Source organism: Nerophis lumbriciformis, linkage group LG35, assembly GCF_033978685.3.
Source record: "Nerophis lumbriciformis linkage group LG35, RoL_Nlum_v2.1, whole genome shotgun sequence".
In the NCBI taxonomy this organism is placed as follows: domain Eukaryota; kingdom Metazoa; phylum Chordata; class Actinopteri; order Syngnathiformes; family Syngnathidae; genus Nerophis; species Nerophis lumbriciformis.
Genome location: NC_084582.2, coordinates 14,980,369 through 14,998,681, shown reverse-complemented (window position 1 = coordinate 14,998,681; position 18,313 = coordinate 14,980,369). Strand labels below are relative to the sequence as shown.

The 18,313-nt window shown below is 41.1% G+C and overlaps 1 protein-coding gene across 5 annotated transcripts in view; it reads right to left on the bottom strand.

Annotated features, from left to right (window-relative positions):
- The window catches only part of tenm2a (teneurin transmembrane protein 2a), a 737,482-nt gene that overhangs the window by 541,388 nt on the left and 177,781 nt on the right, over positions 1 to 18,313 (bottom strand). For all 5 annotated transcript variants that reach the window (XM_061928107.2, XM_061928109.2, XM_061928108.2 and 2 more), the window contains exon 2: positions 4,003 to 4,299. In XM_061928107.2, the coding sequence (XP_061784091.2) occupies positions 4,003 to 4,219 (217 nt within the window). In that variant the 5' untranslated portion in view covers positions 4,220 to 4,299. The remainder of the gene's footprint in view (positions 1 to 4,002; positions 4,300 to 18,313) is intronic.

Genomic DNA, 18,313 nt, shown 5'->3' with positions numbered 1-18,313 from the left:
AAAAAATTAATAAAATCAAATAAGATAAATAAATTAAAAACATTTTCTTGAATAAAAAAGAAAGTAAAACAATATAAAAACAGTTACATTGAAACTAGTAATTAATGAAAATTGGTAAAACTAACTGTTAAAAGATTAGTACTATTAGTGGACCAGCAGCACGCACAATCATGTGTGCTTACGGACTGTATCCCTTGCAGACTGTATTGATCTATATTGATATATAATGTAGGAACCAGAATATTAATAACAGCAAAAAACAACCCTTTTGTGTGAATGAGTGTGAAAGAGTGTAAATGGGGGAGGGAGGTTTTTTGGATTGGTGCACTAATTGTAAGTGTATCTTGTGTTTTTTATGTTGATTTAAAGGGGAACATTATCACAATTTCAGAATGGTTAAAACCATTAAAAATCAGTTCCAAGTGGCTTATTATATTTTTCGAAGTTTTTTTCAAAATTTTACCCATCACGCAATATCCCTAAAAAAAGCTTCAAAGTGCCTGATTTTAACCACCCGTCCATTTTCCTGTGACGTTACATAGTGAAACCAACACAAACAAACATGGCGCATAGAACAGCAAGCTATGGCGACATTAGCTCGGATTCAGACTCGGATTCAGACTCGGATTTCAGCGGCTTAAGCGATTCAACAGATTACGAATGTATTGAAACGGATGGTTGTAGTGTGGAGGCAGGTAGCGAAAACAAAATTGGAGAAGAAACTGAAGCTCTTGAGCCATATCGGTTTGAACCGTATGCAAGCGAAACTGACGAAAACGACACGACAGCCAGCGACACGGGAGAAAGCGAGGACGAATTCGGCGATCGCCTTCTAACCAACGATTGGTATGTGTTTGTTTGGTATTAAGGGAAACTAACAACTATGAACTAGGTTTACAGCATATGAAATACATTTGGTAACAACATGCACTTTGAGAGTGCAGACAGCGCAATTTTCATCAATTAATATATTCTGGAGACATACCCTCATCCGCGCTCTTTTCCTGAAAGCTGATCTGTCCAGTTTTGGAGTTGATGTCAGCAGGCCAGGGAAGCTAGGGTCGATAGGGGGTTTAGCTCGCTCGTCTGCGGGAACAAACTGCCGCCATTGCTTGCCGTGCTACCGAGGCCCTTTGTCCCTGAATTGCTCACACACCCCGGCAGATTCAATGGGGGTCTGGCGGCAGATTTCTTTGACTTTATCGTTGGAAATGCATCTGCTTTGAGTGTCGCAGGATATCTACACATTCTTGCCATCTCTGTCGTAGCATAGCTTTCGTCGGTAAAGTGTGCGAAACAAACGTCCAATTTCTTGCCACTTTCGCATCTTTGGGCCACTGGTGCAACTTGAATCCGTCCCTGTCCGTGTTGTTACACCCTTCGACAACACACCGACGAGGCATGATGTCTCCAAGGTACGGAAAATAGTCTAAAAAAACGAAAATAACAGAGCTGATTTGACTCGGTGTTTGAGAAAATGGCGGATTGCTTCCCGATGTGACGCCACGTTGTGACGTCATCGCTCCGAGAGCGAATATTAGAAAGGCGTTTAATTCGCCAAAATTCACCCATTTAGAGTTCGGAAATCGGTAAAAAATATTTGGTCTTTTTTCTGCAACATCAAGGTATATATTGACGCTTACATAGGTCTGGTGATAATGTTCCCCTTTAATAAAAAAAAAAATAATACAAAAAAATACAAAAAAATAAAACCGATACCGATAATACAAAAACCCATACCGATAATTTCCGATATTACATTTTAACGCATTTATCGGCCGATAATATCGGCAGGCCGATAATATCGGCAGGCCGATATTATCGGACATCTCTAATTCAAATGGTTATTTTATCGGCCCTACCGGGTGGGGATGACGTTGTGTAGTGACATCAGATCTTAAAATGGCGGAACCGGGGCACAACCAAGGCTCTTCAGTTGACTACATTTTACAAGAAAAGACAGCAACAGCGCTACCTGTAATAATCATAAGGCTGCTCGTTCATGAAGAGGAGGACATGCAAGCAATATGCTGAAACATTTGAACACACAGCATGCAAGAATAATAAACTAAGGTCATGTTTTGAACTGCTCCGATCTCATCCCAGCAGCAGTAACGCTAGCTCAGTATCTGAATACAACAGGTACTAACTAACCTATCATGTTAGCAGTATTATTTGTTAAATTGAAATTAATGCCTTCTCATTTAGATGAGCATGACAAGAGACAAATTCTGACTGGCTCCGAGCGGGCAGTACTCGTGCCGGGCAGTGACGAAGTTTGTGGTCAAAAGTTAGCATTTTCGGTAGGTGAATGTTCAATTGTGGTCAGAGAAAAGTTGCATGTTTTCCTGCAACCAGATTTTCTCTCAGTCATTGTATCGGGGCGGTATAGCTCGGTTGGTAGAGCGGCCGTGCCAGTAACTTGAGGGTTGCAGGTTCGATCCACACTTCCGCCATCCTAGTCACTGCCGTTGTGTCCTTGAGCTAGACACTTTACCCACCTGCTCCCAGTGCCACCCACACTGGTTTGAATGTAACTTAGATATTGGGTTTCACAATGTAAAGCGCTTTGAGTCACTTGAGAAAAAGCGCTATAATAAATGTAATTCACTTCACTTCACTTATCATACAAGTGAAACTCATAAAATTAGAATGCGGCGTATAAGTCCATCCGTGTCAGCAATTAACTTCCAATGTGAAACGAATATGTGATATTAACATGCCAAGTGAGATATGTCAAGCCTCTATTTGTTATAATTCTGATCATCATGGCTTACAGTCTTTGAAATCTTACATTTTCTGGGAAGTTCAGTTCAAAGTTTTCATAAACTGTAAGCCATAATCATCAAAATCATAACCAATAAAGGCATGACATATTTCACTTTGCATGTAATAAGTTAATATTACATGTTACTAAATGTTATATTCTTGTGTAATTGGCACATAATTAAATTCCACAGAATAATATTAATTTCTTATATTTATTTACAAAATAGGTTATTTTTTTCGTCTATACTACGTATGTGTCTCTTGAGACCTCTCTGTAAGCTCTGGGAGGTCATGTTCCCTTTATACTAAAAAAACAAATTCCTAATCCACCATTTTTTCTCTTTAAAAAAAAAAAAAGAATTGATAAGAGAACCGTTAAGGAACCGACTTGTTAAGCAAAATCGAAAGTGGACTCGGAACCGGTAAAATCTTATCAATTCCCATCCCTAATAGTATTGGTATCAAAAGTGGCCAATACTGCCTCTGTAACTACATAGTAAAAGTTAAAGTTAAAGTTAAAGTACCAATGATTGTCACACACACACTAGGTGTGGCGAGATTATTCTCTGCATTTGACCCATCACCCTTGATCACCCCCTGGGAGGTGAGGGGAGCAGTGGGCAGCAGCGGTGGCCGCGCCCGGGAATCATTTTGGTGATTTAACCCCCAATTCCAACCCTTGATGCTGAGTGCCAAGCAGGGAGGTAATGGGTCCCATTTTTATAGTCTTTGGTATGACTCGGCCGGGGTTTTAACTCACAACCTACCGATCTCAGGGCGGACACTCTAACCACTAGGCCACTGAGTAGGTAGTATTAGATCAATATCCAAATGTGGGTATGAACTACTACTTGTGCATTTTCAAAAAAATGCATGTGATTAGTATTGGTATCGGTAACGGACGAACTCACTCATGACTGATTGGTAACAGAATCCGCAGCATAAATCCCTGATCGGAACATTGCTACATAGGCAAAGTAGAAATGTCATAGGTTGGATCAAGGATTATGTGAAAGCTGGGGGACATAGGACATTTTTGCAACAGTTTCCCTAATTTATCAGTTAATTATGAATACAACTATGAGAATGTCGGCATATGCATAAAGTGGTTATCTAAAAATTCGGTGATGACTGACCTTGGCAAAGATCTGCACCATTTGGTTGAACATGGAATGTGCCCAGCACAGTATGAATACTCTCTCAATTCCTTTTTTAATTTTTCCACAGACTCACCTTGTCTTGAGTACTCATCAGCCTCGTGGTGAACAAGGTCAGTCACACAGCCGCTGTAGTGCAGCCTGTGCTCGTGCTCGAAAGCCTTGAGCGTTTCACTGGAACTGTAAGACTTCTGGGTCGGCACGCGGCATTCATCTGCCTCCAGAGATGAGGTGTTGTAAGGGGAGTCCTTGGAGCTGGTCATAGAGCGTTGCCTTCGGTCCTTCAGATCCATGCTAGTGTGTGTGGGTGCAGGTATTGGGTAGATACAACTTCTGGTTGGCCTCGCTAGAGGTAATCTCCACTGTTAGTCACCTGAAAAATATAAACAAAGGGAAAGGGTTGTCATGAAATAAATGTATTCTCTCTTGGTCAGAAGAATAAGTAATGTGAATGGACATCTTGGCTCCAGTGTAGCAGGAAAATATGCAATGTATGAGTATTAATGGGGGATGTTGTGGTGGAAATATGCCTGCCTTTAGGTCAGAGGTGTCCAACTCAAAGCCCGGGGGACAGATTTGGCCCGCGACATAATTTTATTTGGCCCGCAAATCAAGTACTTAATATTTTCTCACTAAATGTAATTGATTTTTTAAATTTTGACAGAAAAAATGTATGCATTGCTTGAAATTGCATGCCTTTTAAACTTTAATAGTATCCGTTATTGCAACAAATATTACAGTATGCTATCATACTTTTCAAACGTTTTTTTGTCTAAATAAAAATAAATACTTAAATATTTGCTTGACTTATGATTTTACAGCAAACTGTAAATATCATACTTTCCAAACGTTTTTTGTCTAAATAAAAATAAATACTTAAAAATCTGCTTGACTTATGATTTTACAGCAAACTACCCATCAAATTATTAAAAATGACAATACATTTTACGGTGTTCTTTACAGCATATCACTGTAAATTGAAAAAAAATACCAGTTTTTTGCGTTCAAATTCTGTTGACTGAGCTGCCATATTTTTACAGTAAAATCTTGTTTTTTAACGATACTGGAAATGGAACAACGATACATTTTACGGTAAAAAAAACTGGCAGCTAAGTTGCCAGAATGAAAAAGGCACTTGTACCGTTTTTCCATTAACAATATAATGTTGTAAAAAACAATTTAATAGTAAAATTACGGCAACTAAGCTGCCGGCTTTTCCCGTAAAAAAGAAAAAACAAAACAGTGTTACTGTTTTTATATTTACCGTGAAATGTTTAAGAAATAAAAAAAACACTATTTTACAGTAAAATTGTGTAAATGTTACAGTAAAATCTTGTTTTTTGACGATACTGTAAATGGAACAACGATACATTTTACGGTAGAAAAACTGGCAGCTAAGTTGCCAGAATAAAAAAGGAACTTGTACCGTTTTTCCATTAACAATATAATGTTGTAAAAAACAATTTAATAGTAAAATTCTGGCAACTAAGCTGCCGGCTTTTTACGTAAAAAACAAAAAACAAAACAGTGTTACTGTTTTTATATTTACCGTAAAATGTTGCAAGAAATAAAAAAAACACTATTTTACAGTAAAATTTTGTAAATGTTACAGTAAAATCTTGTTTTTTGACGATACTGTAAATGGAACAACGATACATTTTACGGTAGAAAAACTGGCAGCTAAGTTGCCAGAATAAAAAAGGAACTTGTACCGTTTTTCCATTAACAATATAATGTTGTAAAAAACAATTTAATAGTAAAATTCGGGCAACTAAGCTGCCAGCTTTTTCAGTAAAAAACAAAAAACAAAACAGTGTTACTGTTTTTATATTTACCGTAAAATGTTGTAAGAAATAAAAAAAAACACTATTTTACAGTAACATGTTGTAAATGTTAAGTTTTTACTGTAAATTCGACAGTCTACTTAAAAAATATGGTAACACTTTAGTATGGGGAACATATTCTAAGTAACAAAGACTTAATTTAGAGTTATTTGGACACTAGGGGAACATACTGTAAGTAACAAAGACTTAATTTAGAGTTATTTGGACACTAGGGGAACATACTGTAAGTCAGTGTTTTTCAACCTTTTTTGAGGCAAGACACATTTTTCTCATTAAAATATCCGGAGGCACACCACCAGCAGAAAACATTAAAAAATGAAACTCCACCAGGTCGCCGTGCCTTATTTTGAATTTGTTGGTGTTTTCCTGTCTGTAGTGTTTTAGTTCTTGTCTTGCGCTCCTATTTTGGTGACCCTTCCTGTTTTGTTGGTGTTTTCCTGTAGCAGTTTCATGTCTTCCTTTGAGCGCTATTCCGGACACCTGCTTTGTGTTAGCAAGCAAGACTATTTACATTGTTGCTATTCTTCTTTGTGTGGACAGATGTACTTTGTGGACGCTGTAAGTTTTTGCTGTCGTCCAGCATTCTGTATCTGTTTACCTTGTAGCCAGTTCAGTTGTACTTTCGTTTTGCATAGCCATTGCCTTTCCCTTTCCCTTTTGTTAATTTTTGGTTTAAGCATTACATACCTTTTTACCTGCACACTGCCTCCCTATGTGGTCTACATATTGGGATTACAACAAACCATCCTTGTCTCACCCGACACATTCCGACTTTTACAAAGCAATTAACTACCTGCTGCCACCTACTGACATGGAGTATTACGTGGTTACCCTGCCGAGTTTTACACAGCACAGGCACTAAGCAACCGCACATTATTTGCAGATTATAATTATTGATTTGCAAAAAAATTTTTTGGACCAATTAGGTGAAGTTGCATAATTTCCCACGGCACACCAGACAATATCTCACGGCACAGTGGATGAAAAGCACTGCTGTAAGTAACAAAGACTTAAGGGTTAGGGGATAGAGTTATTGTAGTTTTGTGTTTTGTTATGTGAGAACAGACCATATTCATTAAGTGGTATTAAAAGGAGAATCATATACAACAACTTCCTTACTTAGTACTAATAAGCAATAATTCTGAGGTTATTGAGGGAAGACTCTTAGTTAATGGCTTACTGGCTATATAATAAGGCCATGCAGAATAAGACATTAATAAGTACTTATTTAAGAGCCAATATGTTACTAATTTGCATGTTAATAAGCAACTAATGAATGTTGAATATGTTCCCCATACTAACGTGTTACCAAAAAAATATATGTATATATAATTAATAATGAAATCCAGAGGCAAATTCATACATTATTCGCTGTTACAAGCGGCCCTCTGATGGCAGCCATAACTGCCATGTGGCCCCCAATGAAAACGAGTTTGACATCCCTGCTTTAGGTCTAAAGAGACGAGCAACTATTAGTAAGACTTCTGAACAATGTTCAATCGGAATTTAAATCTATGATATAAAACAGCAAAACAATCCCTGCTATTCGGCTGGTGTCAGCACTGCATGAATGTAGACATACAAAAGAGAAAATAATGATGACAAGAGGGGACATAGAATAAAGGAACACAAGAAGAACAATGAGCGACAGAAGGACATGAGAAGGAATAAAGGAAAAAGTGCGCAGGACCGAAAAGCCGACAGATGCAACAGGAAGGAATGACGAACGGGAGAAATGACTTTAGGGCATTGCTAGTCTCGCCCTCATTATCAGAGTGCGAATGAATCCGCCTCCCTCTGCGACTGTAAGGGATAATCAAACACAACCAGACCAAGAAGTGCACACACAACCTCACAAACACCAAAAAATGCATACATCCAAATGCACAAAATCAGATTGGATGCACCTATGCACACACGCAGATTTGTTTCATGAACTTGAAAAAGCAACTTTCAACACTGCTAAAATTGTGCATCAAAAATGCTGCTTCAGCTGTCCATTTCCATTGCGTCAGCCATCCTGCTTTTATTATATTCAAATTGCATACTTGTGGATGCAGATTGTACGTGGTGATGCTAATATGGTATGATACAAGTGCAAGAGCCTGGAGCTACCGAGTACATTAGCAGCTAAAGATCAAAGTGCAACAATACAGCAACCAGCAGTAATTGACAGCAATGCCCCCAGCAGCTGCCAGTATGGGGTATTTAAGGTAATAAATAGACTGGCTTGCTTTCTCTTGCTTGAGGTTACAGGAAGTCTGGTCCACCCACTACATTACAGCAGAGCAGTACATTTCCATAACTCTCAGTCTGAAGAGTATATGTGTTAACATCAGGGCAGGCAAGAGCAGCAAAGGCAACGGCGTCATTTGATTCTAAAAGTGTGATGTAACTGTTCATAATGAGTAATTGTCTTGAAGGGGAACATTATCACCAGACCTATGTAAGCGTCAATATATACCTTGATGTTGCAGAAAAAAAGACCATATATTTTTTTAACCGATTTCCGAACTCTAAATGGGTGAATTTGGGCGAATTAAACGCCTTTCTATTATTCGCTCTCGGAGCAATGACGTTGTGACGTCACATCGGGAAACAATCTGCCATTTTCTCAAACACATTACAAACACCGAGTCAAATCAGCTCTGTTATTTTCCGTTTTTTCGACTGTTTTCCGTACCTTGGAGACATCATGCCTCGTCGGTGTGTTGTCGGAGGGTGTAACAACACGAACAGGGACGGATTCAAGTTGCACCAGTGGCCCAAAGATGCGAAAGTGGCAAGAAATTGATACAAAGTGGAAAAGTGTTCTGTGGTCTGACGAGTCCACATTTCAAATTGTTTTTGGAAACTGTGGACGTCGTGTCCTCCGGACCAAAGAGGAAAAGAACCATCCGAAAGTTGAAAAGCCAGCATCTGTGATGGTATGGGGGTGTATTAGTGCCCAAGACATGGGTAACTTACACATCTGTGAAGGCGCCATTAATGCTGAAAGGTACATACAGGTTTTGGAGCAACATATGTTGCCATCCAAGCAACGTTACCATGGACGCCCCTGCTTATTTCAGCAAGACAATGCCAAGCCACGTGTTACATCAACGTGGCTTCATAGTAAAAGAGTGCGGGTACTAGACTGGCCTGCCTGTAGTCCAGACCTGTCTCCCATTGAAAATGTGTGGCGCATTATGAAGCCTAAAATACCACAACGGAGACCCCCGGACTGTTGAACAACTTAAGCTGTACATCAAGCAAGAATGGGAAATAATTCCACCTGAGAAGCTTAAAAAATGTGTCTCCTCAGTTCCCAAACGTTTACTGAGTGTTGTTAAAAGGAAAGGCCATGTAACACAGTGGTGAACATGCCCTTTCCCAACTACTTTGGCACGTGTTGCAGCCATGAAATTCAAAGTTAATTATTATTTGCAAAAAAAAAATAAAGTTTATGAGTTTGAGCATCAAATATCTTGTCTTTGTAGTGCATTCAATTGAATATGGGTTGAAAAGGATTTGCAAATCATTGTATTCCGTTTATATTTACATATAACATAATTTCCCAACTCATATGGAAACGGGGTTTGTATCAAATCAAATCAAATCAACTTTATTTATAAAGCACATTTAAAATTTACCACAGGGGTAGCCAAAGTGCTGTACAATGAACAGGTTAAAAGATAAAACGAGTACCGAGCAAACACAACACAACACAAACAGAACACGATAAAAAATAAATAATTAAAATAGAATAAATAAAAACATAAAAACATAAAAACAGGTTCACAGCAGGTGTATTATGGGGCGCCATTGCAGGATGGATATCACTCAGTGTTAAAAGCCATGGAATAAAAGTATGTTTTTAAGAGAGATTTAAAAACAGGAAGAGAGGAGGCTTGTCTAACACTCAGGGGTAGGTCGTTCCAGAGCTTGGGAGCAGCAACGGCGAAAGCTCTGTCACCTCTAAGCTTCAGCCTGACTTGTCATTATCATTATTGAAATGGTCATGTATCCATCAAATCTGCTGTTGAAACTTGGACTATACAACCAACATATATAACCAACATATAAGTTGATTGTGAATTAGGGGCGGGACATGGAAAAGCATTCTTGCTTTTTTCCCGTATCCCTTTTCGGTGGGTGCCGTTGCATGTCTGTCAAATTACAAAGAGTGATGAAGTGTTGCTATATATGTCTGTCTGCCAAAATAAATAAATTCATTCATTCATTCAACTAATTGCATGCTGGCAAGATTTAAAGAAAGAGATAGAGGAAAAGAGAGACAGTCCGTCCAAAACGGGAGTCAATCCTTTCAATGAAGGCTCATTTTAAACTACTTAGGAGGTAGCATTAAAAAGTGCCCTGCTATGTGCATTGATTAACAGTTGGATTTAAGTCTCATAAAGAGCTCATTATGCTCCGGTATCCATCACACAAGCTATTATGAGTCCAACCTTAATGTGTTTGTCCGAAAGTGAGGCCATCAAGAGGTAAAGTATATAGTGGGGACAATGACTGGTATTATGCTCATAATAGACAAGGGACGCTTTGTGAGGTGGCTCTGTAAGAACGTGTGAGGACAATACAGGAATGATAGTTTAGAAGTTCAAAAGACTTCAAAGACAGATGTCATTTGTCACTAAGTTCAAATAGTGTGTAACGTACCCCTGGGGGGGAGGTCGTGGGCAGTTAGGGATATTTCCATTATTTGCGTCTATACTCTACTATTTGTGTTAGAACGATACTTTAAGCCTTTAGCTAGGTGGCAGCACTGCTCAAGCTATTCAAAAGTGGCCAAACCTCTATAAGTAATATTAAGGTATTTGCCACCTGCTCTAATACAACAACATATTTGTCCATGTCTTTCTCCGAAAAAAGCGGGATTGGATAAACTCATTGTAGAGGTTGCCCTCTTGTGGGTTCCCCTGATCGCGACAGACCTTCTTGAGAGCCCGGTAGTCAGGTGCTATAATATTTTTATTGTGCGCACACGCGCCAGGTCAGCACTCTTTTCAGCAACTTTTCAGTCTTTCGGCTGCTCTCCTTCTTGCGGCGTGGTCTCGGGCGCATGTGTGGTTTGTCTGGCTCAAACTCCAACTCCAACTCCAACAACTGTGTCTCGGCCCGGCTGCTGCCAATAAGCATGGCAGGTGATTGGATGATCAGCGCCAGCTGGGTAATCCAATCACCTGCCAGCTGTGCTTCGAGGCCGGTCCTTACACACCCCGCTCTGCTGCAGGCCCGTAGACCACGCCCCCCTCCACACTCATATTGTAGTTCGTCTTGACTGGGGTGGCCAGGGGCGGGCCCCGCTGTGCTCTCTTGGGGGGTTGGGCTTGTGGGGCGGGCGGTCTTATAATCATGTTTTCATCAAACATATATTAACGTTGTTCCCCCCAGGGGAAACTGGGTTATACACGGCACACTGCACACAGCTTAACTTTTTCTAAATACAACAATCTACAAGATCAATATGGATCACTTTTCTTTCTTCCCCTCCATGTATCTGCTTTCTTTTGTAATTCAAGTGTTCATTATATATACAGTACAGGCCAAAATGTTGGACACACCTTCTCATTCCAATGAGTTTTCTTTATTTTCATGACTATTTACATTGTAGATTTTCACTAAAGGCATCAAAACTATGACACCTGTGAAGTGAAAACCATTTCAGGTGACTACCTCTTGTAGCTCATCGAGAGAATGTCAAGAGTGAGCAAAGCAATTAGAGCATAGGGTGTCTATTTTGAAGTAAGTAGAATATAAAACATCCATCCATCCATCCATTTTCTACCGCTTATTCATGTTTTCATTTATTTCACCTTGTTTTGTTAAGTGCATAACTCCACATGTGTTCATTCATAGTTCTGATGCCTTAAGTGACCATCTACATTGTAAATAATCATGAAAATAAAGAAAAGGTATTGAATGAGAAGGTGTTCGTCAAACTTTTGGCCTGTACTGTATGTATTGTTGCATTTGAAACAATTCTATTGTTGATAATAGAGGTAATTATTATTAATTATTTATTATCAATAGTGTTATTTATATTGGTATTTTTATAGTTCCATTAGTAGTGTAATAATATTAATTGCCATTTCTGTGTTATTAATATCTACTTCACTAACTGCTTCTTTGCTAGCATTTTTCGTATCATATTTGTACATATTGTATTTGCTGATGTTCTGTTGTTGTTGTTGTCTCTCTGTCTTATCCCCTTCTTGTCCCTGCAATTTTCCCCTCTGCCTTCCTTTTTTTCTTCTATCCCCTCCTGCTGTGGTCAGGCTGTGCCAAACAATAAATACATCTATTCAATAAAGTCAAATACAAGAAGGTCAACAAGAGAAGTACCCCAAACTTCTCTTTTGTAAAATAAATCTGTACAGCAGATAAGGCCATCTACATTAACAATATGATTTGTCTGAGTAGCTGAACAGGACGTTACAAAAAAAAAAGAATAATGTGCGTTATACTGCAGGTACCATGCAGAAACTATCTCCACATATTAAAGGTTCCAGGCGCTCCATGCTGTCCAGATTTTCCAATTTTCAATAGTTAAACTCATTAAACAATTAATTGAAGCAACATAAGTTTTTTCAAATTGAATTAATCGACGTAATCAATTATTTGTTGCAGCCCAAACTAAAGTACAAGAAAAAGACCAACTTCGTTTGTTTATTGAAAAGCATTTCGATGTTAATTGGCTGCCGAGCTTTGCACAAGTAAACGAGCTGCATGACTACCTATATCTAAGATTTTTGATATTATTCAATACTTTTTTTTATGGATATTGCACCGTTATCCGATATTGATGTCGGATTGGGACACTCCTAAATATAAGTGTATTGAAACTCATATTCCTCAGTGTCAGAACCACTTTAAGAGATTCTGACTGCTGAAAAGAAACATTCAGCTTGTTAGTTTTTCAAAAAGAGCCCGAAGCCGCATACTTCCACACCACACAGTTTTACGGATTAGCATTGGGTGCAACGTTTTTAGCCGTTTTAACAGCAAAAAATCAATACATTCCAGAATGCTAAGGGGTTAAACATGTGGCCTATGTAATTTAGGCCATGTCTACACTAAGTCGTTTAACCCCTTAAACAAATAATTATTTATCCTAAGCCCCGTTTCAGCCACACTAAACCAGCGTTTAAGGTCCCTCTCCTCGGACAATTTTTTACATGGCTAAGTCAGCTGTGTATTTCTTGAATCTCCGGCACTTAGCTTTGTATGGACTCATTAATCGTTTACAAAGTGAGTTCGGAGAGGAAGTAACGCCAGAAAGACCACGCCCACAACACTGGAGATGACTATGACGTGTGCATTTTCTGCGCATGCGTACTTGCTTGCTTATGGTTGTCCATCGAGTCCGATGACGACATCCACTTCTATCGGTGAGTTCGTTGGTGGCTGAATAGCCCTATCCTGGATAAACAAACCCTACTGCAGGTAGGGCATGTAAATGTGGTGGTGGTGGTGGAAACGGCAACCGTAGGTGTATTCCTCCTGAGTCTTCTCTCCTGTCTCCTGGCTGTCCTATCCTCCTCCAGCAGGCGGGTGCCATCCTGGGACAGCTGACGCCAGATGTTACGATCAGCAGTCACACCCTCCAGGGCCTCAGGTCTGATTTTACACTTCCTGAGTGCAGTCTTCAGCTGGTCTTTGTATCGTTTCTTCTGCCCTCCAGCAGAGCGACGACCATGGTGTAGCTGGCCGTATAACACTTTGCGAGGCAGGCGGTCTGAGGGCATCCTTACTACGTGGCCCAGCCATCGTAGTTGGTGCAGGGTGATCATGGCCTCACTACTCCTGCAGTTGGTTTTTGAGAGTATTTCAGAATGAGGCACACGATCACGCCATGTGATCCCCAGGATGCGCTGAAGGCAGCGTATGTGGAACTGCTCTAGGGCCTTGATGCTGTAGGTTACCCAGGCTTCAAATCTGTGGAGGAGGGTAGTGAGGCAGATAGCTTGATAGACAGAGACCTTTGTGTGGAGATGGAGGTTCTTGTTTTGGAAGACCCGACGCCTGAGTCTTTCAAAAGCTGCCGCTGCCTGCTTGATCCTGTTCTGGACCTCACTATCAACAGTGTTGTCATCAGAAAGAATGCTCCCCAGGTATCTGAAGGATGGAACGATTGCTATTTGTTCTCCAGAAACAGTGAAGACAGGTGATGTAGATGGCTTGTTGGAGCTCCACTGGCAAACTACTTCCGTCTTGCTGGTGTTGACGGTCAGTCCCATCCTGCTGTACGCTCTCACCGCAGCCGCAAGAAAAGACTAGGTCGCGTTGCGCCGGCGGACGGAGGGGAGTGGGGGTCTTAAACGGTGGCATTGTTGTGTGTGGACAAGGATAAGGTTAGGTGTGATTTACCCTGGATAACCGTATCTGGCTTAGTGTAAACGGGGCCTTATAGTCTCCATCTGACATTAGGCATACCGATAAAGTAGCCCTTTACTACAAATAGGGTTCTAAACAGGTGTTTTGCATGTATGCAAAGTAGCCCAACACAAAGAGTTAAGCGGTCATTTGAAAGTTTAAATAGGTTCAAGTGCTAAGATAAACAGGAGGAGAAAGGTCAGCAAATGAGAGATAGATGGATAAAGTCAAGAAAGCCGAGGGGGTAAATCAAGAGATCTGGATCGCATATCAATCACATTCCACCCACGTCTGTGTTTTCTTCAAGGTCACCGAGGCAGCCACCTTCACAAAGGAGCAAGCGGCCAACTTGAGCTTGTTAATTACTTTGGTGACAGCAGCCCGACCTCTCGAGAACATCAGACAGAAGTGGATTATCCCGGTCATAAGAATTATTCCCGACTTACTTTCAATCGGAATGTTGCCATCATATGATTTAGTGCAGGACCGCAGATTTGCATTTTTATGTACAGACGAAAGACAAATGCAAAACTGTGCAAACACATACACAAGGCCGCCTGGAACTGTGTTTGCTTGGCAGAATGAGAGAGGGTGGTTAAATGAGGGAGAAAATAGACACACCGCGACCGTGGCGCGACCATGAAATCCAGGCAGAATGAGAAGTGTAATTGGAAGACGACAGGGAAGGTGGAGAATTACTTTCTGGAAATTACTAAATTGAAGTTTGTCTCAGAGAAAGGGATTTTCTTTTAAAATAACCGTTTGTTCTGAGAATCGAGGAAAGTAAAGGCTAATGACGTCAAGAAATTAGTAAGCCCCAAGTACACAGCTGGAATTGACAACCAGTTCACAATAAATGGTCTAAATATCAAAGACTTTTCTAGTGCTGTAATGTCTGACAGAGAATTGGTCGGAAGAGAGTAAAAGCCGGGTTATAACCTGCGAAAAACAAGACCTGGCATGCACATCATCACACCACTTTGCATTCAGAATGTGAAAGCAAAAGATCGATAAAAACAACTTAAAAACCTGTGTGGGTTTCCTGCAGTGGAACCTTCAGTGTTGTGTGCATCATGGAAATGTAAAAGACAAGCTCATGAATTTAAATATAAATAGTAGTTCACTTCCTTTGGTGCATATAGATGCACATTGACAACGATGTGATGCCTGTGTGCATCACACCAACATGGAGTCACAACATTAACTGTTTGGGTCATCCTGCTTTGAGAGGCTTTCTACCTAAAAGTGCAGACAAAAAGACATTTGATAGGAAAGCTCAAGCTTTTTTTATCCGTTTACATTACAAGAAGAAATATGTTTTGTTTTTTTATTTCCATTCTACACATTCAAATCAATTTGAAGTGTAAAAGAAGTTCATTTAAAATCCAAATCCTGCAAACCAGGAAAAAAACATTATATTGACAATAAAACAAGAAGGTATGTTTTCTTGCACAACTTAAATGATGTTTGAGCAAAAGCCAGAAGAAAAGCAACGAAACACCAGACGTGAAATGAACAGAACAATAGAGACAGTAAGGATGTACTCACACTCTGAATTTAGGCATAATTATTCTGTGCATTCCAACAACGGCCTTTGCTTACCCTATGATGTATTTTCTGCTGTATTACAGTAATTTCTACAAACTAAGGGCCTAATTTACTAAGATCCGAATAGCAAGCCTCAGCCTTCCCGGTAAGGTTTATTCAGGTGTACTGGAGAGGAGGCTACGCCGGATAGTCAAACTTCGGATTCAGGAGGAACAGTGTGGTTTTCGTCCTGGTCGTCGAACTGTGGACCAGCTCTATACTCTCGGCAGGGTCCTTGATGGTACATGGGAGTTTGCCCAACCAATCTACATGTGCTTTGTGGACATGGAAAAGGCATTTGACCGTTTACTCCGGGAAGTCCTGTGGGGAGTGCTCAGAGAGTATGGGGAATCGGACTGTCTTATTGTGGCGGTTCGCTCCCTGTATAATCAGTGTCAGAGCTTGGTCCGCATTGCCGGCAGTAAGTCGAACCCGTTTCCAGTGAGGGTTGGACTCCGCCAAGGCTGCTCTTTGTCACCGATTCTGTTCATAACCTTTATGGACAGAATTTCTAGACGCAGTCAAGGCGTTGAGGGTATCTGGTTGGGTGGCTGCAGGATTAGGTCTCTGCAATTTGCAGATGATGTGGTTCTGATGGCTTCATCTGGCCAAGATCTTCAGCTCTCACTGGATCGGTTCGATGGGAATCAGCACCTCCGAGTCCGAGTCCATGGTTCTCTCCCGGAAAAGGGTGGAGTGCCATCTCCGGGTTGGGGAGGAGATCTTGCCCCAAGTGGGGGAGTTCAAGTACCTCGGAGTCTTGTTCATGAGTGAAGGAAGAGTGGATCGTGAGATCGACAGGCGGATCGGTGCGGCGTCTTCAGTAATGCGGACGCTGTATCGATCCGTTGTGGTGAAGAAGGAGCTGAGCCGGACGGCAAAGCTCTCGATTTACCGGTCGATCTACGTTCCCATCCTCACCTATGGTCATGAGCTTTGGGTCATTACCAAAAGGACAAGATCACGGGTACAAGCGGCCGAAATGAGTTTCCTCCGCCGGGTGACGGGGCTCTCCCTTAGAGATAGGGTGAGAAGCTCTGTCATCCGGGAGAAGCTCAAAGTAAAGCCGCTGCTCCTCCACATCGAGAGGAGCCAGATGAGGTGGTTCGGGCATCTGGTCAGGATGCCACCCGAACGCCTCCTTAGGAAGGTGTTTCAGGCACGTCCGACCGGTAGGAGGCCACGGGGAAGACCCAGGACACGTTGGGAAGACTATCTCTCCCGGCTGGCCTGGGAACGCCTCGGGATCCCCCGGGAGGAGCTGGACGAAGTGGCTGGGTAGAGGGAAGTATGGGCTTCCCTGCTTAGGCTGCTGCCCCCGCGACCCGACCTCGGATAAGCGGAAGAAGATGCATGGATGGATGGATGGAATAGCATGCGGTAAACAGTGTGAGCAATCTATAAAATAGCGTGTTATTGAAATGAGGATTTTGCGTGTACTATACAGAGCATCACCACAGAGCTGCTCTCATTTACTGCACATGCATGGTATCATGTTCCTACCTGTGGTGTTTTGCTATGATTCCAAACATGCAGGAGACATCCACCACATTTTATGGGCATTTTAGAAGCAGTCGTGCAGTGCAGCTACACACAATCAAACCATTTTTTTTCCCCATTACAGCTAAAGGTGCATGGGCAAGAAGCTGCACTTACTCCGCTCAATACACACAAAAAAATGCTTACTTCAATACGATTGAACGACCTGAGACTTACTTCAATAATTGTTTTTTCGTAAGAAGCATTCTGTGTGAAAATAACAAACATACAAAAAATTCTAAAGGAGACCAAAACACTTTAATTGTTTTAATCAGTCCTCTAGCAGCTATAAAAAAAATACAATCATGTTGCTGAATAGACAATATGTCTCATATGTTTTATTTCTCTCCATCCAAATATGTTGACACACACAAAGGACGAAGGATTAACCGTCCGTCCTCTCTCTGTGCAGCGCAAGCATAGTTCCTGCAGCCGTGTGTGGAACTGTCAGTTTGCACGTCCATTCTGACACGTGCTAAATAAAACGCACAATAGTGCTTGCAAAACGCTGCTGAGTATTGATATAATACATTGCACTTGCTAAATATGTATAATTGCATCTTCTCCTCCCAGTATCGTGGGCGTTTTGATGATCAGCATATAACATTTGTGAAAGAATGGGCCGCTCTCAGTGATTTCCAGCGTGAAATTGTCAACAAATCCAGTCGTGAAATTTCCTTGCTCCTAAATATTCCAAAGTCAACTTTATTATAAGAAAAGTGAAGAGTTTGGGAACAACAGCAAGTCAGCCACCAAGTGGTAGGCCACGTAAACTGACAGAGAGAGGTTGGCGGATGCTGAAGCGCATAGTGCAAAGACTTTCTGCACAGTCAGTTGCTATAGAGCTCCAAACTTCATGTGACCTTCCAATTAGCCCACATACAGTACGCAGAGAGCATCATAGAATGGGTTTCCATGGCCGAGCAGCTGCATCTAAGCCATACATCACCAAGTCCAATGCAAAGCGTGGGATGCAGTGGTGTAAAGCACGTTGCCACTGGAGTCTAGAGCACTGGAGACGCCTTCTCTGGACTGATGAAT